Source organism: Lynx canadensis, chromosome D1 (genome assembly GCF_007474595.2).
Source record: "Lynx canadensis isolate LIC74 chromosome D1, mLynCan4.pri.v2, whole genome shotgun sequence".
NCBI classification, from domain to species: Eukaryota; Metazoa; Chordata; class Mammalia; order Carnivora; family Felidae; genus Lynx; species Lynx canadensis.
This window is the reverse complement of record NC_044312.2, coordinates 68,220,977-68,248,200: the sequence shown is the minus strand read 5'-3', so window position 1 is coordinate 68,248,200 and position 27,224 is coordinate 68,220,977. Positions and strand designations below refer to the sequence as shown.

The 27,224-nt window shown below is 45.4% G+C and overlaps 1 protein-coding gene across 2 annotated transcripts in view; it reads left to right on the top strand.

Moving 5' to 3' along the window:
• Positions 1-660: 660 nt before the first annotated feature.
• GALNT18 (polypeptide N-acetylgalactosaminyltransferase 18) overlaps positions 661-27,224 on the top strand; it is a 353,532-nt gene continuing 326,968 nt past the window's right edge. Inside the window, exon 1 of one of the 2 annotated variants that reach the window (XM_030332733.1) lies at positions 661-1,270. In XM_030332733.1, coding sequence (XP_030188593.1) covers positions 1,036-1,270 — 235 coding nt within the window. In that variant the 5' untranslated portion in view covers positions 661-1,035. The remainder of the gene's footprint in view (positions 1,271-27,224) is intronic. The other variant, XM_030332732.1, reaches the window with a different exon arrangement.

Sequence of the window (27,224 nt, the reverse complement as noted above, 5' to 3'; positions counted from 1 at the left end):
GCCATGCAGGAGGCCAGAGGACAGAGGGCGTCGGACAGGCGGAGGTTGGAGTGAGGCTATGGAAGAAGTGGATGCCCACGGGGTCTGACCAAGGGCAAGGCTAGTCAGACTATTGTGGCCCATGCTTCCCCGGCCTCTCTGCTTCCCGGCGGCTCAAAAGAGGGACAAGGAGTCGGCCGGCCGGGGAGACCAGAGCGAGAAGCCCCGCCGAGGGGCGCTGAGCCGCGCGACCCTGCAAAGACCAGAGGTCCCGGCGCAAGAGCAAGAATTCCCCTAGCATTCCCCTAGAGGTGGAATCTGCCGACCTAGGGGCTGAGGCTGGCGGCGCGCCTCTCCGGGAGCCTCGAGGCTGGGGCAGCCCGCGCGGGTGCTGGTGGAAGCTCAGGCGCGTCCCTGGAGGGCGGGAGCCAGGGGCGGCCAGCAGGTGGGGCCCGGGGGCCGGACTCCGCCCCGCGCGCCCTCCCTGTTGGTCCGCGGCAGCGCAGCACCGGCCCGTCTCCCGAGCCGGAGCGCGATTGGTGGCGGCGCTTGTCGCTCGGAGGGGGCCGGGCCGCTCTGCTCCGCTGCTTTCCCCGCCGCCGCTGCTGCCGCCGCCGCCGCCGCCGCCGTCGCCGCCGTCGCCGTCCTTCCAGCAGCGCGGGCCGGTCGGACCGCCCAGGCACCCCGCGCTGGCGATGGGAAACGGCGCGGCCGTGGACCCAGGTTGTGGCAAAGTTTCCCCGACGCGCGTATCCGGGCGCGCGGCTGCCGGCCACCCGTGACCGCTTCCAGAAGGGCTAGGAGATTTTTAATTTGGAAAAAATCCACCTCGTTTCCTTTGTCAAGCTCTCTCTCCGGGTGGCCAGCGGCGGGAGCTCCAAACTTGGGCACGGCGGCTCCACCGCAAGCAGCTCCGGCTGTTGGAGGACCTTGGGACTCAGGTGCTCGGGCGCCCAGCGGCCCGGGGGCGGGCGAGGGGGTGTGCGCGCGCGGGGGAGTGCCGGCGCGCGGCGAGGAGGGTCCCCCGGGAGCTCTATATGGAGGAAGGAGCCCAGAATGGTGTGCACCAGGAAGACCAAAACTTTGGTGTCCACTTGCGTGATCCTGAGCGGCATGACCAACATCATATGTCTGCTCTACGTGGGCTGGGTCACCAACTACATCGCCAGCGTGTATGTGCGGGGGCAGGAGCCGGCGCCTGACAAGAAGCTGGAGGAAGACAAAGGGGACACCCTGAAGATTATTGAACGGCTAGACCACCTGGAGAATGTCATCAAGCAGCATATCCAAGGTACGGGCGCCCCGGGAAACTTGGGCCGCTCACCAGGCCCCGGAGTGCCCAGAGAGGCGCCGGGTGCGCTGGGGCGGGTGCGCATGTAGCCGGCAGCTGCGGGGTCTGAGGCCGCAGAAGCTTGGGGGGCTGGGTGTGCGCTCTTGCCTGCGTGGGGGACCCTCGCTGTCTGCGGCCGTGCGCGCTTCTCCAGGGCACACGTGTGTGCGCGGGGCTCCACGCGCGGGTGTGTGCAGCTCACTGGCGGTGTGGGGGCGCGCTGCGCACGTGTCCAAATGTGCCCGAGACTCCGGGCTGGTTGCTCGCCGGCTCTCGGGATCGCACACAGGTCCGGCTCAGAGTGTGTACGTGCATGTTTGTGTGTGTACAAGAGAGAGCGGGCGCGGGCAGTCGAGCTCATTTGGTCCCTTGTAAGGGCCCACGGCGAGATGCTCGCGCGGCCCCAGCCTTTGGCATTTAGAACCCACAGGCTGTGGGACAAGCCTGGACTAGGAAGATTGCGTAGACCCAGCCCCAGCCCTGCTGTGCGCCGTCCGTAGGCGCACAGGTCCGTTGGACCTGTAGGGGAAATCTGTGACTGGGGGTGCCGCTTAAACCTATAGCGGTGCCCACCCCCACCACAACCAGCGGGTCCAGGACCCTCTCCAGGAGCAGGTGTCGACTCGTGGAAGAAGCACGGGAGCCTGGAGCTCTGTCCACTGCGGTGGCGCCTCCGCCCAGGACCGAGAGAATCCCCCCTGGGCTGCACCTTCCCCGCGGGGCCGGGCGAAAGCCGTTGCCTCCGGTAGCTCCACTCCCAGGCCCAGGGCATTCCCAGGCCCAGGGAGCGGTTGGGGCGGAGCAGACAGACTCTCGCGGAGTGGTTCTTGAGTCTAAGGCTGCACGAGGTGGTTGCCCTCCATCTAGGCCAGGGCTGGGGTCAAGGGGAGGATGGCGTATGGGAGCCCTCCCGATGCAGCCCTGTCCGATGTACTGTCAGAGGCAGGGGATGGAGAGCTCCCGGCTCCGCGGGGCACTGGTACTGGGTGTGCACACACGCGCGCGTCTCACCCGTTCACACTTCTCTTTTCGTCACCTCCCCACTTCCCCTGCTTTCTACCAGCATGTGAGCTTCTGAAGGGCAGGGAACCTTGTTCACCTATAAACCTGGCAGGCCAGGCAGACTCTGGGTCCACTACCTAGCAGATCTTGGCAAATATCTAGCTGATGGAAGGCTTTCTCCCCCAGGAGCACTTTCTTTTGTTTACACGTGGGCGTCTGCACCTGCTGCCCCTGCCAGGGTAGAGATAGGCGCTGTGTCCACATTTCCCAGGTAACCCCACATGTCCAGAATAGTTCCTTCCCAGGGGAGGTCCAGGTGAGTGCAGGAGAGGTGTACATATCCCTTGTGCTTTCTAACTAATGACTTCAAAACAAGCTCATGGCTTAGGGACACTTCCCTCGAAAGGAGACTGTTGACAGCTTCTCCTTCATACCTACCTCTGCCTCTCAAACTGGAACTGGGCTTAGCAGACCGATTTATCTATCTGATGGCCCCTGTTGCTGCTGTTTCTTACCTTTTCCATCCTGTAGGTTTGGACAATTAATCAGCAATAGAAGTACAGTGCTTGCCCCAGGGTGTTTCAGACTGTTCCCAGGGAGACACAAGGCCATACCTTACTTTGACGTTTCCAGTTTGCCCACAGGTTTTGAGAGATTTTCATTCACAGATTCCACGTGAGTGTGTGTATATATATTCCTGAAAAATTATTCTCTTGTGCTTTCCAGTCTGCTCAGGGAGGAGGTGAGCAAGGTACTGCTTTGGGAAGCAGTGAGGAGACATTGTTAACCCATGAGCTCATCACAGAGTAGCCCCTATCATATTGAATGTGGACCATGTCACATGATTTATAAGGCTCTACATGAAAGTGAGTGCAGTTTTAAAGCTGAAAGGAGCCTTTGTGATTTTGTTCCCAGGAAACCTTATAACTACACATTGTTCGGAACTTTTGAATATATACCTGAAAAAATTGGGAGAGATGGGAAGCAAAGAGAGAACAGGATTCTTAAAACATACGTTGGTCCGGTTCTCTTGGGTATGTGCCCTGACTGTATATTAGGACTCCTGTGGATATTCAGAAATGACCAGGTTCTCAGGACAGAAAAGCGGAAGCCACAGGCTCTAGAGGGTGGGGAAGTGTCAGTGACTTGGGGAAGGCTAGATGGGAGACAGAGAGTGGAGGTGACTTGGTTGGCTGCGCCGTGATAGGGTAGTGTGACCAGTGACAGCCCTCCCAGTGGCCCCAGAGCCATCCAGAGCTAGGATTCAGGGGCTTAAATGAATTTAGAGATCTATGTTTAAGAGGCCTGCAAAGTTTGGGACTGGCCAAGTGCAACTCTTTGGAGGCAGAGGGTAGGGAAGAACAGTCAGACCCTGGTACTCAGTGATATAGACCGTTCATGTGTATTCCACGGTTAAGTTTCCTCCAGTTAGTACAGCCTTTTGAGCAATCCAGCTTACTGTGCTGAGCTGAGGGAGAGGAGAATAAGGGGTAATGATAATGGCTGAAAATTATATAGCGCCCATTATGTGCCAGGCACTATTCCAAGGGCTTTATGTATATTGACTAATTTAATCATCACAACCCTGTAAAATAGGTAGTATTAACTCCATTATACAGACAGAGATAAAGACTTGCTTGGGTCACATTACTGATACATGGGAGTTCAGGGATTTGAACGCAGCCCATCTGGCTTCAGGGTCTGTGTTCTTCACCACATACTGTAACTGTCTCCTTAGAGGGCCAGCAGCTCACAGGGGAAACAGCGATCCCCTGGAGTTACTTGATGATGGAAGAGGGTGTCAGAGTTAGAGACCTCAGAAGATGCCCAAGGAATGATGAAGTCAGAACCTGCCCACGTTGAGACTCTTCCGTAGGTAAACTCAGGAAACTCTGGGTTTTGTTTTATTTTATGTTGAGAGGCAGAGGTTACGTTCACTTAAAAAGTGTTGGTGGAATACCCAGGACAGTTCCTGGCACATCCTGTAGAGCGTAGGTGTTGGATAGATGAATGGATGAATGAATGAGTGTATAATGTGGATACCCAGTGCACCGGTTAGTCATTTATGAAAGCGTTTCCATTCTCAAGCGAATGTTTTGCTTTGGAGCCTTGCTCAGGCTTCTTTTTGCTTTGGAAGGAAAGTTGTCCCGGAAACTGCAAATGTCACAAAATGTTCTGCAGAATGTGTCATAGGCCTTGCAATTAGAAGAGGCTTTGGAGCATCACCCTAGAGGTCTGTTCTAGTCATGACTGAAAAGTTTATTTTCCTCTTGGGGGTTGCAGTGATATTTCATTTTAATTTGTTTTCTGATTGAATGATTTAATTAGATGGTGTTTGGGAATCTCTTGGGAATGTAAATTGCAGTTTTGAAAAAAATTTTTTTTTTCAAATAGTTGGTAAGTGAGAGGGTGGATAGCTCCAGATTTCAAAAATAGCATCCTGTTGGGCTGGAGATAAGTGTTCGTACAGGTTCACTCTTCGGAGGAGAAAGATGGGATTGCTGGACGTGGTGAGGCGGATGAAGCAGAGGGTGTGTTGAAGGCAGCTTGTGTTTTGGAGAGCTTGGAACCTACTCAGTGTTGGTTCCTGTCTTATTTTGGAAGTCCCGTAGAAACTGAAACAGCTTTCTCCTTATCTTTTTCCTTCCTTCCTTCCTTCCTTCCTTCCTTCCTTCCTTCCTTCCTTCCTTCTTTTTTTAATGTTTATTTACTTTTGAGAGAGAGAGAGAGACAGAGTGTGAGTGGGGGAGGGGCAGAGAGAGAGGGACACAGAATCCGAAGCAGGCTCCAGGCTCTGTGCTGTCAGCTTAGAGCCTGACGTGGGTCTCGAACTCATGAACTGTGAGTTCATGACCTGAGCCGACGTCAGATGCTTAATCGACTGAGCCACCCAGGCGCCCCTCCTTTTCTTGATTAGTATCTTTTTGAATCTGTAAAAGAATGTGCCAATGTAAAGAAAATAATTAAAAATGTATAAAATTGCCTTTAATTCATTTTACTTTAACACATCTATTTTGCATTTGAGTCTTCCCTTCTAACTTTTCCCATCTGCCTCCGTATTTAAAAAAAAAGGTGTAGTCATGGTTTGCATGTAATTTCATATTTCACCTTTTTTCAGCTTGTTTTTTGTTAGAAGTATTTTTTCATGGTTGCTACATAGTATATTGATTCAGTCTTTATTTGTTGGAGATCTAATATGTGCCAGGTAGCACAGTGGAGAGGTGACATTGGATATGGCAGTAAATCAAGACACTCCCGGACCCTGCCACTGTGGACTTGTTTTTAAAGAACAATAGATTCCCTCTTATTCAATACAGTTGGGCTTTAAGGTAGTTAATTGAAAAACTGAGTAAAGAAGAGAATAAAACAAAATAGTGCATATCTGCTTTAAGTATTTTATTTTCATTTTATTTTTGAATATTTTGTACATTCATTTGCCAGCCTTTTGATGTTAAGGCCAAGGCTCGTCATTGGGCGGGGCGGCGGGGGCCTTTCTGATCTTCTTCCCTGCATAAGCCACTTACATAATGTGCTATTTTACAAAGACTGATCTCTACTTCTGTTTCCTTTAAAATTCATTGAGAACTTGAAGATGCTTATGAAGCAGCCTCTGTGTAGTAGCCTGAATTTCTACGACTTTTGCCTCATCCTTCGCAGTGATTTTGCTCACATGCAATTTGAGTGCTATTTCAGTGACTAGCTTTATAAAGTCTTTGCAAAGCAGTTAAATTAATTTTCTTAGAAACAACAGCTCTCATCTTTTTAGCAGTCATATTCCATTGGTTTCCAGAATATGTAATTAAATTAAATTATTCTGTTACAATGACAAGTACCAAAGGTAAAAACACATTTGGGAACAAACCCAGAGGACTGTTGGTAGCCAAACAACTCAGCCCTGAGCTGGAGATGTGAGTGGGGGCGGGAGAGAAAAGCTGACACAGAAGGACAAAGGCATCCTGGGGCTGGTTTCCCAGGGGGATTGAAAGCATGCTTTATTAGGAGAGGTGACAAAGCAGAGGGTTCTTAAAGAGAACTTGTACTGTATTTTTAATGACTGCATAATATTCCACCATCGGTATAACCATTATTGATTTAACCACTTCCCCATTACAGAACATTGGCTTTTCCACTACAATTAATGCAGAAATGAACATATCCACCTCATTTTTCTTCTTTTCAACTATCTTTAAGGATCTATTTCCAGATGTGGGATTCCTACGGACTCCAAGAGTAGGAATAGTTTAATGAACGATTGTTGTTAACATCTTGCTACACGGCCACTTGCAGTGTATTCTTGTACCAGTTTCATGGAACCTGGCCAGCATTGGTGGTATCATTTAACTTTTTCTGGGCAAAGGTAATCACTGTTAAGTGTTCTTTTGATTTGTATTCCTTTGATTACTGTAGAACTTAATAACTGCCCCCCACCTCCCCCTGTTACTTTCACCTTGTATTAGTGTCTTTTGCCAGTTTTTCTCTTGGGATGTCAGGTTTTGTGATTTGTATATTATATATATGTATGGTATATTTACATAGATCACTAGTTATACACACACACACACACACACACACACATACGGCCTGTATTCTATATTATGTACATATTTTTTGCTTTACATAGATGACTTAGGGCAGTAGTTTTCATACTGTGGCCCCAAGCATCCCCAGGCTTCTGGAAGGTTGGATCTGGGACCTGACAAATAAAAGGGTCAGCTGAAGTCTCCTGGACCCCTCCTGCACCCACATGCTCTCCTCCTCGCAGCCAGTGTATCTCCTCCTTCACATGCCTTATATCTGGTGTTCTATAGAATGTTTTATTTTTTAAAAGGCTGTGCTTTTTTTTTTAAAGAAAAGGTTGAAAATCACTGTTTTGGGAGAAAAAGGCCTGACTATTACATTTTTGTGAGGGATGATGGTAGCATAAAGAATTCAAGAGAGTAAACACATCTGAAAGGAAATTGAATTCCTGGGTAGTGTTTTTATATCTATTTACCCTTCTGAATACCATGATTAATAATGTATTACATTATATGACTAATTTCTAAATCCATTATCTTACTTCAGTGAGTCAAGATCATCCCAACAATGGGAGAAATGGATTATTAACTGCTTTTTGTTTCCTAAAAGTTTGTTAGGCATATTATATGCATATTAATGTATATTAGGTCACTAAAAACAGGTTGCTTGCTCTGATTACAAACCATTTGTGGTCCCTAAAAGTCAGAAAATGTCCTAGGTCTGGATGTGGGGAGATTTTTTTTTTGTCCCTTGTAGCTTTTGGATGTCACCTAGAATTGGCTGGTGTCCTTCTCATCTGATCCCTGACTTGGCATGGTTGTGAAGAAGAGGATATGATGTTTTCTGAGTGCTTGTGGAGTTTAGTTGAGGAAAGGGTGTCATTTAAATAGTAAAGCTATTTTTCCTTCGGAATGAACTATGGTGTGTGAAATTATATTAGTAACAGTGATTGATATTTTGAGAGTGCAAGAGCAGGATTTAGAAGTTGGGCCCAATTACCTTTATTAATAGCCCCAGACCGCATCTTCATGGAGTCGGGAAACCTTGCCAAAGAATACAACTTTTTTCCCATGGCCAAAGAATTCTCATTTTTATCCACAAGTGTGTAGGCTGTAAAATAAATGAATTCCACATTCTTTCCCACTCACTCGACATAAATTGTTATTTGCCCTTGATAAGTAGGTTGATGTAGAATCTCAAGGAGAATTCAGAATGAAATGTGGGAGAACCACAGTCTGGTTTCCTGGTCTGTGAGGGCCTTGAAGGTCAGCTGCAGTCACTTGGGCTATGCCGGTCTGTGTTTTTCCAAAGGTATTTATAGGATTCAGAGCCACATACAAGGTTACTGGACCATCTTCGTTACCATCCTGTAGAATTTCTGACTTCACTTGGGAAGCCAAATGCCTTGGGGCCATTGCCTTTTGGAGGCTTGAGGGTCTCTTTAGGATTGTTGCCCTTTTTCATTACTTGGGTCCTGTCCAGGAGTCTAGGAGAGATGGCTGCCCTGTGGAGAAGCATATAGGAAGGCAGTCTAGTAGGAGGTGATGCTGCGCAGAAGGTTCTTTGTGGGAAGCACCAGGCTGAATGAGTGATGAATGTGGCCAGAAGGCAGTAAGATGGGATTTGGGAAGAAAGAGGATCACACATAAAGATGGAGGGGCAGAAGCCCATAAATGTGAGACGGGCAACCGCAACAGAGTGCAAGGGGTGGAGGGGGCTAGGTCTGCTGGTTCATGATCCAGATGATATGAGTGTTGCTTGCCCTCCCTTTTCATGCTGGCCTTGAATGTCTCTCTGGCGCCGGGGGTCCTTGAGTTGGGTAGAGATTTGATTATTCCATGGTGCCTACAATTACCAGCTTATCAAATCTCAGTCTGCCTTTGGGGGTGGAGCAGCTCCGTTCCACAATGCAGTGTGTGAGTATGGAAGCGCTGAATGTTTTCCTTCTCCTCACACGCATGCCTTCACATGCAGGGCACACGCCCCAGGGTGGGGCCAGGATGGAGCATGTCCCTACACGGTGCACGCATTCTCACTCTGTCCTTTTTCCTCCCACTCAAGAAGCGGATTAGTATGCAAGAGAATGTGATAACCTTGAAATCCCTTCAACTTACTAGTTAAACTTAATCATTCGTATGTTTTGGTATTTTAGTTATTGTTAACGACCAATCACTGTACAACTGTTCCAATCTAAAATTTGTTGTGGTAGTAATCGGGAACAACTGCTGTCCTGGAGTCCTATTTGTGGGGCTGTGTACTTTTTATGGAGCCAGCTGAGTGCAGCCAACTGGAACTTTAAGCAAGAGGATTCCTGATTATATGAACACTAACGCTTGGGTAGTTTTGCTGGCTACACGATTATGTCTTTTTCTTTTCTTTTAAAAATTTTTTTTGTAATGTTTGTGTATTTTTTTTTTTTAAATTTTTTTTTCAACGTTTTTTATTTATTTTTGGGACAGAGAGAGACAGAGCATGAACGGGGGAGGGGCAGAGACAGAGGGAGACACAGAATCGGAAACAGGCTCCAGGCTCTGAGCCATCAGCCCAGAGCCCGATGCGGGGCTCGAACTCACGGACCGCGAGATCGTGACCTGGCTGATGTCGGACGCTTAACCGACTGCGCCACCCAGGCGCCCCTGTTTGTGTATTTTTGAGAGAGAGACGGAATGCGAGTCAGGGAGGGAGGGAGGGAGGGAGGGAGGGAGAGAGAGAGAGAGAGAGAGAGAGAGAGACAGAATATGAAGTAGGCTCCAGGCTCTGAGCTCTCAGCACAGAGCACGTGGGGCTCGAACTCACAAACCGTGAGATCATGACCTGAGCCGAAGGCAGGTGCTTAACCGACTGAGCCACCCAGGGGCTCCTCCTCCCCCCTCCCCCCACCTCCTGCCGACTACAGGATTATGGACTAAAATATATTGCTAGGACAAATCGTTCTAGTGGGTATGGGGTTCTGATGTAGCTGTTTCACTGCCCATCATTCACCATCAGTTTTGTGAAGGCTTGCTTTTCAGAGATGAAACTGCCCTTAATGAAGCTTTGTGAAAGTCCTAAGTGTGCAGTCCCAATGAGACTGTGACAGGCTCTCCGTATGAGGCCACTGGTGAAATGGTGTTAGAGCCAGCAGATGGTTCTCTGGGCTACGTTTTGTTACTGCTTCTCCTTCAGGAGTTCACAAAGTACTGTGTTTGGGAAGATCCAGAAGAGTGGTATCTGTACCCCTCTCCTTGGGACAGATGAGAACAATGAAAAATGATGTCTGAAGAGGAGGCTTAGGGCCACCTCTTTAGAATAGCCATTGTCGGGGCGCCTGGGTGACGCAGTCGGTTAAGCGTCCGACTTCAACCAGGTCACAATCTCGCGGTCCGTGAGTTCGAGCCCCGCATCAGGCTCTAGGCTGATGGCTCAGAGCCTGGAGCCTGTTTCCGATTCTGTGTCTCCCTCTCTCTCTGCTCCTCCCCCGTTCATGCTCTGTCTCTCTCTGTCCCAAAAATAAATAAACGTTGAAAAAAAAAATTTAAAGAATAGCCATTGTCCAGAGTTTAAGACAGAGGTGCAGCCCTGTTTAAGATTGCTGAGTATTGCATTTTAAGCCCTGGTGACTTGTTTGCTTTGCCCATCCATCTCTGTGTCCTGGGATGGACCTTTTTTTTTTTTTTTTTAAATTTTTTTAACGTATTTTTGTAATTTATTTTTGAGACAGGGAGAGACAGAGCATGAACAGGGGAGGGTCAGAGAGAGGAAGATACAGAATCTGAAACAGGCTCCAGGCTCTGAGCTGTCAGCACAGAGCCCGACGCGGGGCTGGAACTCACGGACCGCGAGATCATGACCTGAGCTGAAGCCGGACGCTTAACTGACGGAGCCACCCCGGCGCCCCTGGGATGGACCTTTAAAGGCCATTGAGATCCCAGAGAAATGGGAAGGTAATTCAGGGACCTGGGCAGGACAGGATTTGAATCCTGGACCCATAAGTGTCAGGTTAATAGCCTCTGGGACTTTAGGAGAACAGTACCAAAATTGCTTGAGCCAATGAATATAAGAGTAAGAAAGCTAAGAGGGGATTTGAAGCTTCAGAAGTGACAAATGAGAATCCTAGCCAAACCCTTGGCTTATTTTAAGAGCAACAGGCATATCAAGTATTGAAGATTGATTATATCAGGAGGCACGGAGAAAGAGAACTCCTGTGTGGCAAGGACTGGACTAGATGCTGTCCATGCGAGGTTGCTTTCTACCTTTGCAACGTGGATGGAGAGTTTTGGAGGTGAGGACAGTTAGACATAGACACTTAGAGAGTTTGCCCAAGGCCACACACTGGTACATGGTGGAGACAAGAAGGGAGCTTTCTAACATATATGCTCCCTACACAAGAAAAAGAAAAAGGTGAAAATCTTAGAGAGAGGACCAGGAGATCATTCTGTTGGAGACTGTGTTCAAGTGTAAGCTCAGAGGCCTCAGGGCAAGTGGGGGACTGGTGGGGGTGGGGTGCCAGGCAGGTGGCTTGGTCTGTCCTTATGTAGGTGAGGAGCCTCAAGGTTGGGTGCCAGAGGCGGAGGCCTCGCTCTGGAAGGGTGAGCAAGGTGCTGCTCCAGAAGCTGTGGAGAGCCCTCTCTCTTGGATCATTGTGGATCTACTAGGAACATCATAAGCCCCCAGGAACTTGTCCTGCAGGACAAGCAGAAGGTGCCCGTGGCAAGCTAGAGCTCATTCCAATTCCACGTGGGACTACAGAGCGCTCACTGTGTGCCAGGCGCTATGCTGAGTGCTTTCCTGTCCATTGACAGAGTCGTGTGTCTTCTGGGGTGATCAACTTGTCCCGTTTGCCCAGGACTTTCCCTGAGCATTGTTTTGTTTTTTAATTAATTTATTTATTTTGAGAGCGAGAGAGCATGAGTGCGTGTGAGTGGGGGACGGGCAGGGAGAGAGAGAGAGAGAGAGAGAGAGAGTGATAAAGAGAATCCCAAGCAGACTCCTCTGTCAGTGTAGAGCCTGAATGCAGGGCTCAAACTCACAAACAGTGAGATCATGACCTGAGCTCGCATCAAGAGTCAAACGCTTAATAGACTGAGCCACCCAGGTGCCCCAGGACTTTTCCTATTTTAAAACTGTAGTTCCTGGCTCCAAGGAAGCCCCTCGAACCCAGGCAAACCTGGATGGTTGGTCATCCTTATCTTCTCACACTGTTAAATTCTGTTTAATGGCAGCTCCTAGCATCAGGGCAAAAATAGCCCTTGTGATTGCACCCTATCTGTGTCTTCTGGTCTCTGCTCTTGAACGTTGACTACCAAGAGTAGTAAAGAGGACAGTGAGGGTCCCAGCAGCCCCTGCCCCATTCTCTCTGCCCACACAGGCTGCCTCCTCTCTCCTTTGTTATTCCTCCCGCCTTGGCACTCTGTTTTTTAGCTGTCTGAGCCTCTTAGGATTTGGAAAGGAAAAAACAATTGCTGTAAAGGAAAGCTCTAATAAAGTGGTTTGGGCACAAAACATCAGCAGCTGTTTATTTGCCCAAAACAGTAGGAGTCTGTATTAATAACCTTGTGAGTTATATGCTGGGAAGTTAAAAGTAAGCAAAAATCTTACTTGAGACCCGCAAATGTGCCTTTATTCCTTTATTGAACTAATCTCTCTTCCTGTTTATGCTGGTGACATTTTCTATTATCCATGTGGAAGATCCTTCTTGATATTCTGCTCCAGATTTATTTAGCTCTGCCTTGGTTAGGGTCCCAGAGCTGAGGGGTTTTCTGGTTTCTTTTTATTGCAGTTATGATGCTTGGTGTTTATGTGGTTCCCACCTCAAAGGATCTTGACCAACGGGACAGGCGTTGTCTAATTAATCATCATAATATTTCCCTGATGGGACAGAAGGAGCCACAGAGGAAAGGGGAGGGGGTTGGTGATATATGTGTGGGAGAGGCTTTAGACCTGCCTCTCAGTTCAAGGGCTTGGAACAGTGAGTCTTTTAACATTTTGGTTTCTTCCACATCTAAATCTCAGCTTAATAATAAACTGATCCTCTGATTTGCTCTATTTTCTAAAAGACTGTTTGGAGGAAAGTATACATTGTAGGGATTATGATGTAGACCCTCCAAGTCTATAATTGGGCTAGGCTTTTTTTTTTTTAATTTTAATGTTTATTTATCTTAGAGAGAGAGAGAGAGAGAGAGAGAATCCAAAGCAGGCTCCAGGCTCTGAGCTGTCAGCACAGAGCCCAATGTGGGGCTCGAACCCACAAACTGTGAGATCATGACCTAAGCCGAAGTCAGATGCTTAACCGACTGAGCCACCCAGGTGCCTGGGCCAGGTTTTTAAAAAAATATTTTACTAGAATCTGGAGATTTATATTCGAGGGGAAATGTAATGGGAAGTGGATACAAGAGACTTTTATCAAAGATTCAGAAGTTGGAAAAAGAAACCAGTGAGGAAGTGTTGTAGAAATAGGCCTGAAGTTGTCTGGAGAAGAGATGGGAGGAAGAAGAGAATTAATGTTTGTTGAGCATCTCTTGCGTGCTAAATGCTTTGCATGTGTTACATCACTTTAACCTTGTAAGGAACCTTGTGGGATGCTGTTAGTGCCATTTTACAGATGAGGAAATCCAGGCTCAGCAACTGTAGTTAACTTGTCCAAGATTATGTGCTTACTAAGAGGTAAAACCCCATTACTTTGCTAAGCCCCTTAGTAATAGGTCAGGGATCCTCTTGTTTTTCTGCTGTAGCGATGCTGATCAAGAGAAAAAAAGCTTATCCCTTACTTTCAGCAGAAAGGTTGCAGATGAGACTGGAAGAAAGATTCATGACAGAAGCGAGGCCTTGAGATGGGTTACCAAGTGGCTGTTTTGCTGGTATCGTTCCCTGGAGACACAAGAGGATGCCTGTGCCAGGAGCTGGCCGGGACTGAACACTCAGGAAAGCTGAAAGAGGCTCCAGGGCATGGCCCTTTGAAGCCAACAGTATCATTTTTTTTCAGGAGAGGACTTAGTGTGAGCAAGCCCATCTCCACCACTCACTCAGACCTAAGGTTTTTGGGGGTCCTCCAGGCTCAGGGCATGGGATCGGGTGGGGGACCATGGAGGGGACTGGTACACACAAAAGAAACAGCAGACATGTCCGAGTTTGCCAGGAACTTCCCATTTAATTGAGGAAATGGAATATTCAGGTAAAGTGGATATAACGGTGGGCCCCTAGCTCTGTGGGCAGATATAGGAGGTGGACTCCAAGGCTGGCATTAGTTTGGATCCTGGCAGGGTGCCAGCAGTTAGGGGTGGGGCATGAGATGGTTGGGAGAAACTGCAGACCTGCTTCCAAGTTCCTATTCTTCCCCAATATGATTGGGAATTTGACAGTGACCTGATACGTACTCCTGCTTTCTGTTGGTCACATGCTCAGATCCTTCCCTTCCATTATCCAACCAGCATTTATTGAGTGCCTAGCAAGTGCTGAGGGTACATCAGTGGAACAAAGACAAAAATATAAAGGAGTTGTAATTAAATGAGATGATCAGGAGCTGTCCTGTCAGCAAGGACTTGAAGAAAGTTGGGTGTGAACTCTGTCTGGGGGAAGAGATTTCGAGGTGGAGGGAACAGTGTAAAGGCCCTGGGGTAGGAATGTGCCTGGTGTGTTTGAGGAACCGTGGGTTAGCTAGTGTGGCCAGAGCAGAGTGATTATGGAAGAAAGGGGTGGGGGATGAGGCCAGAGAAGTGCTGGTTGGAGAGCAGATTGTGCAGGCCTTGTAGGCCACTGTGGGAGAAATGGGGAGCTATGGGCAGGGGTTAGCAGAGAAGCCCAGCTTTTAAAGGCATCAATCCAGGCTGTTCTGTGGCTACTCCCTGAGCACTCTGCAAGGGCTTGACTCTGTGCCAGGCATGTCAGGAGATGAAAAAATATATATGACATGGTTCTTTCCTTTAAGAAGCTCATAATCAGGCCTAGAAGACAATACAAGAAACCGTTGAAGATCTTTTGCAAGCTAACTAGTGTAATGAGGGTTAAAATTGAATTCTAGAAGAGTGCATCATCAGAACGGACTTCCTGGAGGAACTGGGGCTTATGACACATCTCGGAAGAATGAGGAGGATTAAGAGGAGTGGAGCAGGGAAGATCTGGAGAGGGTAAGCTCAGATCTTAACCAGCAGTTACCTGCGCCTCTCATTTAATGTGGGGAAAAGCATGCAGGCAGTCAGTGGCTGGAATCGGTGCTGCTGTTTTCAGGGTGGGTGACCTTGGGCAAGTCTCTTCGCTGTACTGTGCCTCAGTTTCCCCAGCTGTAGAAAGGAGGGCGGTTGCTCCCTAAACACTGTGGGATCCTTGTGCTGATGAAATGAGATGCCATGCGGGAAAGCACCCCCACCCTGCCTGTCATAGAGCAGGCATAGGGGCAGGAAGCACATTCTTTTCTTCAGGCTTCCTTCTTTCCCTCTTTCCTTCATTTCCACTATCTTTCCTTCTTGGAGCTCACATAGAAAACACGATCAGGAATGTATTTTCTGGTTGTAATGCCTAGAATAGCAGATTTGAAGCCCATTTCAGTGCCATTAGACATGATGTGTGTGCTAAGACTTCCCCAGTTACATCTAGCCTGAGAAGGTCAGAAGTGAGATGAGAGGGGAGCCCGAACTAATGCTAATACTCAAGTGTCTCCGTCTGACTTGCCTACTTCTCTGAAATTCTAAGCCTGCCAGCCTGGGGACCTGCTCCTGTTTGTAGAGAAATATTTGTTTTGTAAAACCCACTTGGCATTGCAGTGGGCAGCAGACCATGTCAGGAATGTGCTATGTTTGTAGGAAGCTTGGCTGGTGGGAGAATTATGCAAGGTGCCCAGTTACCTGGTCAGAGTCTCATTTCCCCAGTGATGGATGGGAAGGACTCTCCCCAATGACGGAAGGAGAGTCTCCTTAAGGAGAGACTTGGGTTTTTGTGTGTGTGTGTTTTGACCTGCTGACAGAATTGCAGTCACGTCAGCCTATCTTCCCACCAGGGTGAATTTGATTTAATTCCAAGCAACGTGACTTATAATGTCGATTGCAGGCAGGAAGGTGTGATTTAAGACAATTGTCAGGAAGACTCAATTTAATCTTTTCTTTCTACCCCCTCTGCAAAATGTGTATTTTGTTGTGTGATATAATTTTAATATACATTCTTTACAACTCAGGATAGATGTAGTTTCACATCAGGAAGCTCCACTCTACATTTTTTTTTTCTTTTAGTACTTAACTATTTAAAGTGCTTGTGAAAAAGATTCTAGTGACAGCAGAAAACTGAGGGATGGTTTTGCTTTCTTACTAGAGAGAATTGTAATAAATAACTATGAAACCTCCTGGGCGATTGCCATTTCTTGATTAGCAGGGAGTGTTTGGGTCACAGAAAAATAATTGTTGTATTTACCTAAAACTGTACAGTTGTGAATCTTAAGTGTTTTTCAACAACATCCAGTTGTTTTTAGCAACACAGGCATAAGGATTTTTGAGTCTGTAATTACTTTCAAAGTACAGAAAGTTGCCTTGATTTTTATAAATTGAGAATTAAATGTCTTATTTCACCCTGCTCCATATTAGGAATGTATGGTATTGTTGTACAGCTCAGTGCAGCCCTTCCCTCTTTCCTCATCTATTAGCAAAGAAGGCTGAGATTTCTCAAGTTGTATCTCAGTTGGGAATGCTTTAGCCTGGTAAATATCTAGAAAGATCTTTACTTAGAATCAGAGCATGCTAGAGCCCAGAAGTAACAGCACCCACACCCTCAACCTGTTTGCTGAGGGATCCAAGCCCCAGTACAATTTGGTGACTGTACTGGCGGCCCTCCCCTGGGCCCTGGAGACTTTGGGATGGGGATGGAGAGGTCTGAATCAAGTCTAGAAAGTTTCCCTCTACATCCTTTTACTTCTTTCAACCTCAGAAGAAGCTTCTGCAGTGGGAAAATAAACCCTTGGTTATATATTCTCAGATGAAGCCAGATGCTTAAGGGACAAGGGATGGATAGATTTCCTTAGATGGGGTCTGAGGGTATCCCTTAGTCCCCTCTCTGTGGCCTGAGTGCCTGGGGCTGGCACTCTACTGCCTGGGATCATCTTAAGGATTGAGGACACGGCTGTTAGCAGGACCTGACTTCGGTTCCCAGCAGTACGTGGCAGCTCCTGGAGATGCGACCTCTATACTGGGAGCAGACTTCTTCCCAGCTTTCCAGATCCCAGTGGTGGTGCCCATGAAGGAGGGGCAGAGATTTTACATCAGGAAGAGGAAATGAGAGAAAATTGACACTTATCGGTCACTGACTAGATGTTTGGCACGGTTTAATTCACTTCATCTTATATAAGCTTTAAAATAAGCCTGTGAAATCATTAGCCCCATTTTATAGATGAGAAAGTTGTACCGTACTGTAATGATTAATCTGCTTTTCTCATTACACTCTGGGTTCCTTGAGGGTGGACAGAGTCCTAATTTTTCCAATTTCCTGTTTGACACAGTGGCAGGCATGTAGTTGGGGCTAAGTAGGAATTTGTTGAGTGACTGAATGAATAAATAAGCAGGCCTGCCTGAAACCACTTAGTAAGAACATTCATAGCCAGGTATCTGGCTTCAAAGCTGTCTGGAAGGGAGGCCAGGGGACTGAAGAACTGATTCTCATCCCTCCAGGCTTAGGGGTGGCTTGCACGAGGCTGTCTCAGGCTGTGTCCTCCTTCTGGGTCAGGGACAGGAAAACACGCATTTCTGGGGTCTCTTTCAAGGCACCTCACAGCTCATACTGCCCTAGCAAGGTTTAATCAAAGGGAAGCAGCAGCTCAGTAGAGTGTGTGTGTGTGTGTGTGTGTGTGTGTGTGTGTATGCGCGCGCAAAATGTGCTTTCCTGCACCGAGATCCCCCAGGAATCAGCTGGTGAGAGGAGTGTGAAGCCTTCAGGGGACCCTCGATATCTTTATTTTAATAAAGCTGTCACTTGTGGTCACTTTCAAATGAAAGCAATCTTGTAGGTACAGAAGGGGAAAAACAAACCTGCACCAAAAAGTGGAGAAAAATGCCAGAAAAGATGTAGCTGAACAGGGAAGCTCTGCTTCAAAAGGAGGGACAGAGTTGGGGTCACTTAAATGGATACCTAGAGAGCCCATAAGAAGTTGAAAGCATAGCTTAATTTCTAAGAAAGGATCGAGAATTCCTCGGGGCCCTAGGAGCTAAGGGAAAGTTGGCCTTTGGCTTCCCAGTCCAAGTGGCAGCAGCTTGGGCTCCTGTCCATGCCGAGGCCTGTGAGAACCTCGCAATGGATCCCACCATCTTGAGGTGGCTTTTGGGTGACGGTAGTAAGTTGGGACCAGCTCTTCCCACACCCAGGAGGGAGGTGGCAGCAACTGTCTGCCTAGAGGAGGAAGAATTCTCAGAGGGGGCCACTCTGGACTCAGGAGGGCATTTTCTCTACCTGCGCTGTCGCAAGCCCTTGGGCACCGAGGGCGGAAGTTGGCGCGGTAGCGGAACTAGAAATTGGGCAGGCTGATCCTCTTGGTTCCCTGGTGGCCACCTGTGGAATAACACCCCCCATGGGTGTCAGTTTGGGTTGGGACCCGTAGGCCCTTCACAGCGGCCCCGCGCACCTTCACCCACCTGCTGCTGTCAGCAGGCCCGCTCAGGAAGAAGGTTCTTCTCTGACTTGGCCCACTGGGACAGAGCAGCCCATTAGCAGGAACCACAGAGTACTGTGATTTTTCTTTTCCTATTATTCCCTGATATTTTCAATTTGAAAAGAATCATTTAAACAGTAGGGTAGAACAGGGCATAGTAGACATAGGGGAAAAATGGAAAATGTCATTTAAAAATGACTATTCCATTCTTTGTTACCTCAGCAGGCAGATGGCTGCCTCACCTTTTGCCCACGGCCAGGAGCAATAGCCTGATGGGTCAGCCGAGGAGAGCAGTGATTTTATTTTTCTTTTCATTTCAAACAGATTGTGTAGCCCTTGGGGTGTGGGGGACCGGTGGAATGAAACTCTGGGCTGGGAAACTAATTATGCCTCCCTGCATGGCTGAGCTAGTTAATACCAAACTGTCGTTGAGGCTGATTCTTCCCTGGGGCAGAAAAGCTTCCCAAATTCCTTATCTCTTTCTCTTTGCCTTGGGAGTGGAGACCTTTTGGTTTTTGCCAGCTTGAGAGGACAGGAACAACGTTCAGGAAGCTTCTGGAAGCTCTGAAATGGTGCTCTGGGTTCTGGTTCTAAACATGCCCTTCTGATACACAGCAGCCTTACCTCTACCAGCTCAGATGAGGTGCTGAGTTTTAGTCAGATAAACTTGGTTCAAATTCTGGTGTGCCACTCATTGGTATGATGTTGCCAGAGGCCGTCCAGAGTGTCTAGGACCGTGAACAGATTGCATGTCCACCCCTTCCCTCCCCACTCCCCGGTAATGTGGGCTCAACGACAGGTCACCTGAGTAGTAAGCCTGCCTCACTTTACTGATCCTAAAACTGAGACCCAGCCAGGTACATGGCATGGTCAGGATGGTGTCACCAGTGGAGACCACACATGATGACAGACAATCAGAAATTCAATAATCCTTTTAAATGGAGTTTTAACTTATTAAACACACCAATGCACTTCCTTGAAAACTGGTCACACATATATGACTAAGACATATTTATTCAATCTATACATACTAAACTCACTATGCTTTGCAATAGCTCTGACTCGAGTACTTTCTGCCCTCTTCCCCCCATTCTGGAGATCTGTGGCTCGTAGTCCATGTAGTCCCCAGCTAGCCAGGTGTCTCAAATTGCAGTGGATCCAATAAAATCTATGAGTCTTTTTAAGGACAGAAAAAGGATTTTAAATATTGGGTAGCAGCATTTAAAAATATAGCCTTTGTGTCAATGTGAAGATCATGAATATTCAGTTTGTACACAATCTTGAGCAATTAGACAGATGCATATTTCCAGGGAGGGTGTGTTATCCTGATGGCTGAGGGGATTGGGGCTGTCTATCATTTCAAAACCAGATTTCCCTGGTGACTTCAGAGTCTGATTTTAAGAACATTTGGGAATGAAGTGTCAGAGACAGCCCTATTAACTTTCCCCAACTTTGCCAGGCTGCATTCCCCTTGCCTACATTCATAGATCTAGGCTTTAGCTGAGAAATTCCCAAGTTGCCCAAGAGAGAAAAGTAGATTCTGAATGCATAGGTGATGGCTGATTCAGAGTTGAAACAAAGCAGCCCATTTCCAGCCTTGGAGGATGGGTGTTCCATGGCCAGACTTAGTCTTGGCTGCTGGTGTTTTTTCTTTAGAGCCCAGTCCCTCCATGTTAAATCCCTATTAGAATTAATTGATTGTCTTTGGAGAAGCACCAAATGCAAGTTGAGATGGTTGATGGGAAGACATGGCTTAGAACTGTCCCCTTTCGGGGCGCCTGGGTGGCGCGGTCGGTTAAGCGTCCGACTTCAGCCAGGTCACGATCTCGCGGTCCGTGAGTTCGAGCCCCGCGTCGGGCTCTGGGTTGATGGCTCAGAGCCTGGAGCCTGTTTCCGATTCTGTGTCTCCCTCTCTCTCTGCCCCTCCCCCGTTCATGCTCTGTCTCTCTCTGTCCCAAAAATAAATAAACGTTGAAAAAAAAAAAAAAAAAAAAAAAAAGAACTGTCCCCTTTCAAAGGAGACTTTGTATTAGCCAGGAATCCCTTCTATCTGTCCAGGAGAACCAGAGTTTTAGCAATTATATATCCCCAGATTTTCTGGGGCAACACATTTTCACATATTCTGATCTGTTGTCCCCAGAAACCGTATAAATGAATTGTAAATTCTAGTATTTCCAACATTTACTGCCCTTCTGGTTCCCATACCTGGAAGCTGTACAAAGCCCTTGCCAGAGCACATGTCCCTTATTTTTAATTTAGAAAATACGGCTACAGTGAAGTAAACAGAGCACTGGTAAATGGAGCCAGCTGTTTCCTCAATCAGTCTTTTTTTCAGTGCAAATCATGTGGGGTTAGGAGAAGCACTTTAGGGATGGCAGTATGAGGAGCTCTGTGGATCCTTTCCCCAGTGATACAAACATAACTGGTGAAAATGATTTTATTATTTTTTTCTTTTTCTTTTCTTTTTTTAAAATTTAAATCCAAGTTAGCTAACGTATAGTATAATAATGGTTTCAGGAATAGAATTGAGTGATTCATTACTTAATTTAACACCCAGTGCTCACCCCAACAAGTGCCCTTCTTAATCCCCAACACACATTTAGCCCACCCCCTCCAGTAACCCTCAGTTTGTTCTCTGTCTTTAAAAGTCTCTTATGGTTTGCCTTCCTCTCTGTTTTTATCTTATTTTTCCTTCCCTTCCTCTATGTTCATCTGTTTTGAAAATTATTTAAAGAACCCCAGCCATTTAAAGTCTCTGAAAGTTGTTCTGTGTGCATACAGGAAATGGAGAAATACTTATTCAAGAAAATCTACTAAACCTCAGTTAGAACAGCAACACTGTGGCTTTTGAGACATGATCCTGCTCCCCCTTTGAACTCCAGTTCACAGACAGAAGCTGTTCTCTGGGTAGATGTGGAGAAGATTGGGTTTCTTTTTCCTCCTAGCTCCTATTCTAGGGCTATAGTTTCTCTTCAGGAGGCACAGGCCACTGCGTTTCTCATCTCTTCCAGCTCTGTGTTGCAGAAGCTTTATTACATGCAAGCATGGCTAAGTCTGGGGCTGCTTTCTGCCACCCAACTCCCTCTTGTAGGGTAGAAACTCTACCCCAGGCCAAGAATACTGGGTTGTAATCACCACCACCCCAGCTCACACATAAAGTGAAGTTTCCATGCCAGGAGTGGCTGTTCAAGAAGACCAGTGGCTACTATCTCCACCCAGCACCACACACATAGAGCAGGCATGTCACTCTGAGAGAATCAGGCTGTGGTTCCCACCGCCCCTAGCTCCAGAGCAGTGGTACAGAGATTCTGCCTAGGAGAAGAGGCAGGCTAGAAGAACAGAGTTCTATCGCTCTCCCTGAAGGAACTGACTTCATTTGGAACAAACTGTGAGGAATTTCAAGCTTGAAAGCATTTAAGAGGAGGCTGGTAGCTCCTTAATAGCAACAAGAGCTGCAGTAGGTCAGCTAGACCAGCTAGAAGTTTAACAGAGAGACCCAGAGAAAGAGACGTCTGAGAAGAACTGTCCTGTGGGGTTAAAACAAGCCTCAAAGATTGTCTTCAAAGACAAAGAAGCCTGCAAAGGAGCCTGAATTTAAGCGTTTCAGACTGTGGAGAAATTTATACCTAAAGTCACTATTGAAAATCAGTTGATGAATGGATAAAGAAGATGTGGTGTGTGTACACACACACACACACACACGCACACACACACACACACACACACACACACGGATGTAATGGAATACTACTCAACTATGAAAAAGAAGAAAATCTTGCCATTTGCAACAATGTGGGTATAACTGGAGGGTATTATGCTAAGTGAAATAAGTCAGTCAGAGAAAGACAGACATCATATGTTTTCACTCATATGTGGAATTTGAGAAACTTAACAGAAGACCATAGGGGAAAGGAAGGAGAAATAAATTACAAACAGAGAGGGAAGCAAACTATAAAAGACTCTTAACAGAGAACGAACTGAGGATTGATGGGGGTGGGGGGGTTGGGAGGATGGGGAAAATGGGTAATGGGCATTGAGGAGGGCACTTGTTAGGATGAACACTGGATGTTGTATTTAAGTGATGAATCACGGGATTCTACTCCAGAGGCCAATACTACACTGTATACACTGTATGTTAGCTAACTTGATGATAAATTATTTAAAAAGAAAAAGAAGAAAGCAATAGAGCAGTCAGGTAGCAATTAGTGGAGGCTAACAGCTAGATGTGATTCCAATAGGGCAGTCCAGCCAGAAGCTTCACAGGGAGATAAGTGAAAGTGATAGTAAAACGAAACAAAATAAAACAAACAAAAAACAAACAAGCCAAAGGGCCCTGCTAAACCATTGTCACCCTAGGGGCCTGGATAGGGGGTCAGGAACATTGTGCACGTGGCCAAAGATACAGTCTCTGGGGATTGACATTAGAGACTACACACTTCGTGGGGTAAAGGATTCACAGAACTAGACCATCTAAATCACTAAACAACTAAGCAAACAACACCCACATGTCCTGAGTGATCATATCCAGAGTGGCTAAAATAAATGATCTCAAATGTCTGGTTTTCAACAAATACTTAAGAGACATCAAAGACAGGGGAACATAATGGGGGGAAAGCAGATAGCAGAAACTGTCTTTGAGGGGACCTGGATGTTGGACTTACCAGACGGACTTCAAAAGTAGTTATTCTAAATTTGTTTAAAGAACTAAAGGAAACTTTGATGGAAGAATAGAGGGGAGTAGGATGACAATATCTTACCAATAGGGAATATCAATAAAGATAAATAAAGAACACAGTTGAAATTCTGGACCTGAAAAGTATGAAAAAAATGAAGAAATTCACTAGAGGCATTTAAAACGAGATTTGAGTTGACAGCACATTTAAAGGTAGATCAACAGAATTTATGAAATCTGAAGAGAGAGGAAAAACAAATGAAGAAAAGTGAGCTGAGCCTTGGAGAAATGGAGGACACCATAAAGTGTACCAGTGGCATGTCTGCTAAGAGACAATGAGAAAACCTTGAAAGCAGAGAACAAAACTCCCCATCACCTGCAATAAGGTTAATAGTATATTTCTCATCAGAAACAATGGAGGCTGAGAATCTTATATACAGCAAAACTATCCTTCAAAAACAAAGGCAAAATAAAGACATCTCCAGATAAACAAAACTGAGAGAATTTGTTGCTATCAGCTCTACCTTATAAGAAATACTGAAGGATATTCTTCAGGCTGAATGCAAGTGGCACCAGACAGGAATTCAAATTTATACACAAAAAAATAGAGAGTACCAGGAAATGTACATTACAAACAATTATAAAAGTATAGTTCCATATTTCTCATTTCTTCTCTTAACAGATTTTAAGAGGAATTGCATAAAGCAATATATATCATATAATGGTATTGCTGGCATATAACATATAGAAATGTAATGTATTTGACAATAATAACACAAAGGCACAAAAATGGAGAGGAGAGACTAAAGCTACATAAGGAGTAAAGTTTCTATATTTCATTAGAATTAAGTTAAGAGGCTTGGATGGATTAAGATGTATATTGTAAACTCTAGATCAGCCACTAAGAAAATAATCCAATAAATGCAGTTAAAAATCATTAAAGAAATTGAAATGTTCTACAGGAAAATATTCATGTAATTCACAAGAAAGCAGTTAGGAGGAATAGAGGAACAAAAAAATTGATGACCCATAGAGAAAACAAAAAGTAAAATTGCAAATGTAAATCCAACTATATCAATAATAATATTAAATGTGAATGGATTAAACTATTCAGTCAAAATGTAGAGATTGTCAGACTAGATAAAAAGATGCAACCATATACTGTCTATAGGAGATATACTTTTGATTCATATATAAATTGTTTGAAGGGAAAAGATGGATAAAGATGCAACTATAAGAAAGCTGGTGTGGCTATATTAATATCAGACAAAATAGACTTTAAAACAAAAATATGTTGCTAGAGATAAAGAGGGACATTTTATAACAATAAAAGCTTCAATCCATCAAGAATATATTAGCAATTATAAACATATGTGCACTTAAGAACAGAGCCCCAAAATATATGAAATAAAAACAGAAATAATTTAAAGGAGAAATAGACTATTCAACAAAAATAGTTGGAGATAATACCTCCTTTAAATCATGAATGGCACAATTAGCAGAAGTACAAGGTATCTATGAAACACTTTGCTCGACAAAGGCAGAATACATATCTTTCTTAAGCACATGTGGAACATTCTCCACAGTCCATAATATGTTAGGCCATAAAATAAGCCTTGAGAAATTTATAAGGATTGAACTCATACAAGTACATTCTCTGACCACATGGAATGAGGAATCAATAAGAGAAGGAAATCTCAGGAATTCACAAGTATGTGGAAATTAAACAATACACTCCTAAATAATGGACCAAAGAAGAAATCAAAAGGGAAGTTAGAAATTGTAGCCCTACCTCACTCCATACACAATAATTAGCTCAAAATGACCATAGACCTGATTACTAGAGCTAAAACTAGAACATTCTTATAAGAAAACAGTCATAAATCTTTGTGATCTTGGGTGGGGCAAAGGCTCCTTAGATATGACATCAAAATCACAAGTGACAAAAGAAAAAAATGGATAAATTGAACTTTATAAAAATTAAAAGCTTTTATGCGTCAAAGGATATTTTTTGAATGAAATGATAAACCACAGAATTGGATAAAATACTTGGAAGTTATGTCCCTATTAAGGGAGTGATATTTAGAATATATAAGAACTATAATCCACTAATAAATAAATAGCCCAATTAAAAAAGAGGCAACGTGTCTGAATAGACATTTCTTCAAAGAAGATATACAGATGTTTAATAAGCACATGAAAAGATGCTCCACATCGTTAGCTATTCAGGAAATGCAAATCAAAAGCACAATGAGGTATGACTTTACACTTACTAGGATGGCTTTAGTCAAAAAGACAATACTGAGTGTTGGTGAGAATGTAGAGAAGTTGGAATTCTCATAAATTGCTGGGGACAAAATGGTGCAATCACTTTGGAAACAATTTGGGAATTTCTCAAAATTTTAAATGTAGAGTCACCAAATGGCCTAGTAATTTCACTTAGGTATATACCCAAGGCAATTGAAAACACGTCCACACGGAAACTTGTATGTGAGAGTTTTTAGGCGAGAAATGGAAATAATCCAAATGTCCATCAACTGATGAATGGATAAAGAAGATGTGGTTTATATATACAATGGAATACTACTTGGCAATGAGAAAGAATTAAATCCTCCCATTTGCAACAATGTGGATGGAACTGGAGGGTATTATGCTAAGTGAAATAAGTCAGTCAGAGAAAGACAGATATCATATGTTTTCACTCATATTTGAAACTTGAGAAACTTAACAGAAGACCATGGAGGGGAAGGGGAGAGGAAATATAGTTTCAAACAGAGAGGGAGACAACCCATAAGAGACTCTTAAATACAGGGTTGACGGTGGGAGGAGGGTTGATGGCGGGGGGGCGAGGGGGAAAACGGGTGATGGGCATTGAAGAGGGCACTTGTTGGGCTGAGCACTGGGTGTTGTATGGAAGCGATGAATCATAGGAATCTACCCCCAAAATCAAGAGCACACTGTACACTGTATGGTAGCCACCTTGACAATAAATTATATTTTTTTAAAAAAGTGATGGATAAACAAAATAGTATATCTGTGTAATAGAATATTCTTCAGCCATACATACCACAGCATAGATGAGTCTTGAAAACATTATGCTAAGGGACGCCTGGGTGGCTCAGTCGGTTAAGCTGCCGACTTCGGCTCAGGTCATGATCTCATGGCCCGTGAGTTCGAGCCCCGTGTCGGGCTCTGTGCTGACTGCTCAGAGCCTGGAGCCTGTTTCAGATTCTGTGTCTCCCTCTCTCTCTGACCCTCCCCCGTTCATGCTCTGTCTCTCTGTGTCTCAAAAATAAATAAACGTTAAAAAAAATGAAAACATTATGCTAAGTGAAAGAAGCTAGATGCAAAAGATTACATATTGTATCATTTCATTTATATGAATAGGTAAGTCTGTAGAGACAGAAAGTATATTAGTATTTGCCTAGGGTTGGATGTGGGAGTGGGGATGGGAAATGGAGAGTGACTGCTATTGGGTACAGGGCTTCTTTGGGGAGTGATGAAAATGTTCTGAGATTAGGTTGTGGTGATGGAAGCACATGGCTCTGTGAATATACTAAAAACCATTGATTGATACCCTTTAAGTGGACCAGTGGAATGGTATGAGAATTATATATCAACAAAACTGTTTAAAAATTCCATGGGGTTATTAATTTTAAGAACTAACTTAAGCTAGTGAGTTTCTAACTTTGGTGGATGGAAGAGAGCCTTTCTGCATTGAAGACATTCTGGAATGAGGTCTATCCAGAAAGGAACTGCAAATATCAATGTACTGTGGCCATCTAGACCTTAAAGGATTGTGCTTTCTCCTCTCTCTCCATACACACATAGAGTCTGGTGCAGAGTAAAATCTACTTTCAATTCCTAAAAGAGGTATTTACTATGTTTGTCTCCTAGCAAAGAAGAGAGGAGCTGAGAAGCAATTCAAAGCATCCTTCATTTAAAATTCTACCACTCCTCATTGTACAAACATGAGGACCAATTCTTTGAAAAGCCACACACAGCACAGGGAAACAATGTTCCAGTGATCATGGGGCTCATCTTTGAAATCTTATCCACGGAACTTGAGAGTGCAGTTGAGAAAGCCTGGAAATTTTTAGATGGTGAAATCACTTATAGTAGCCTCT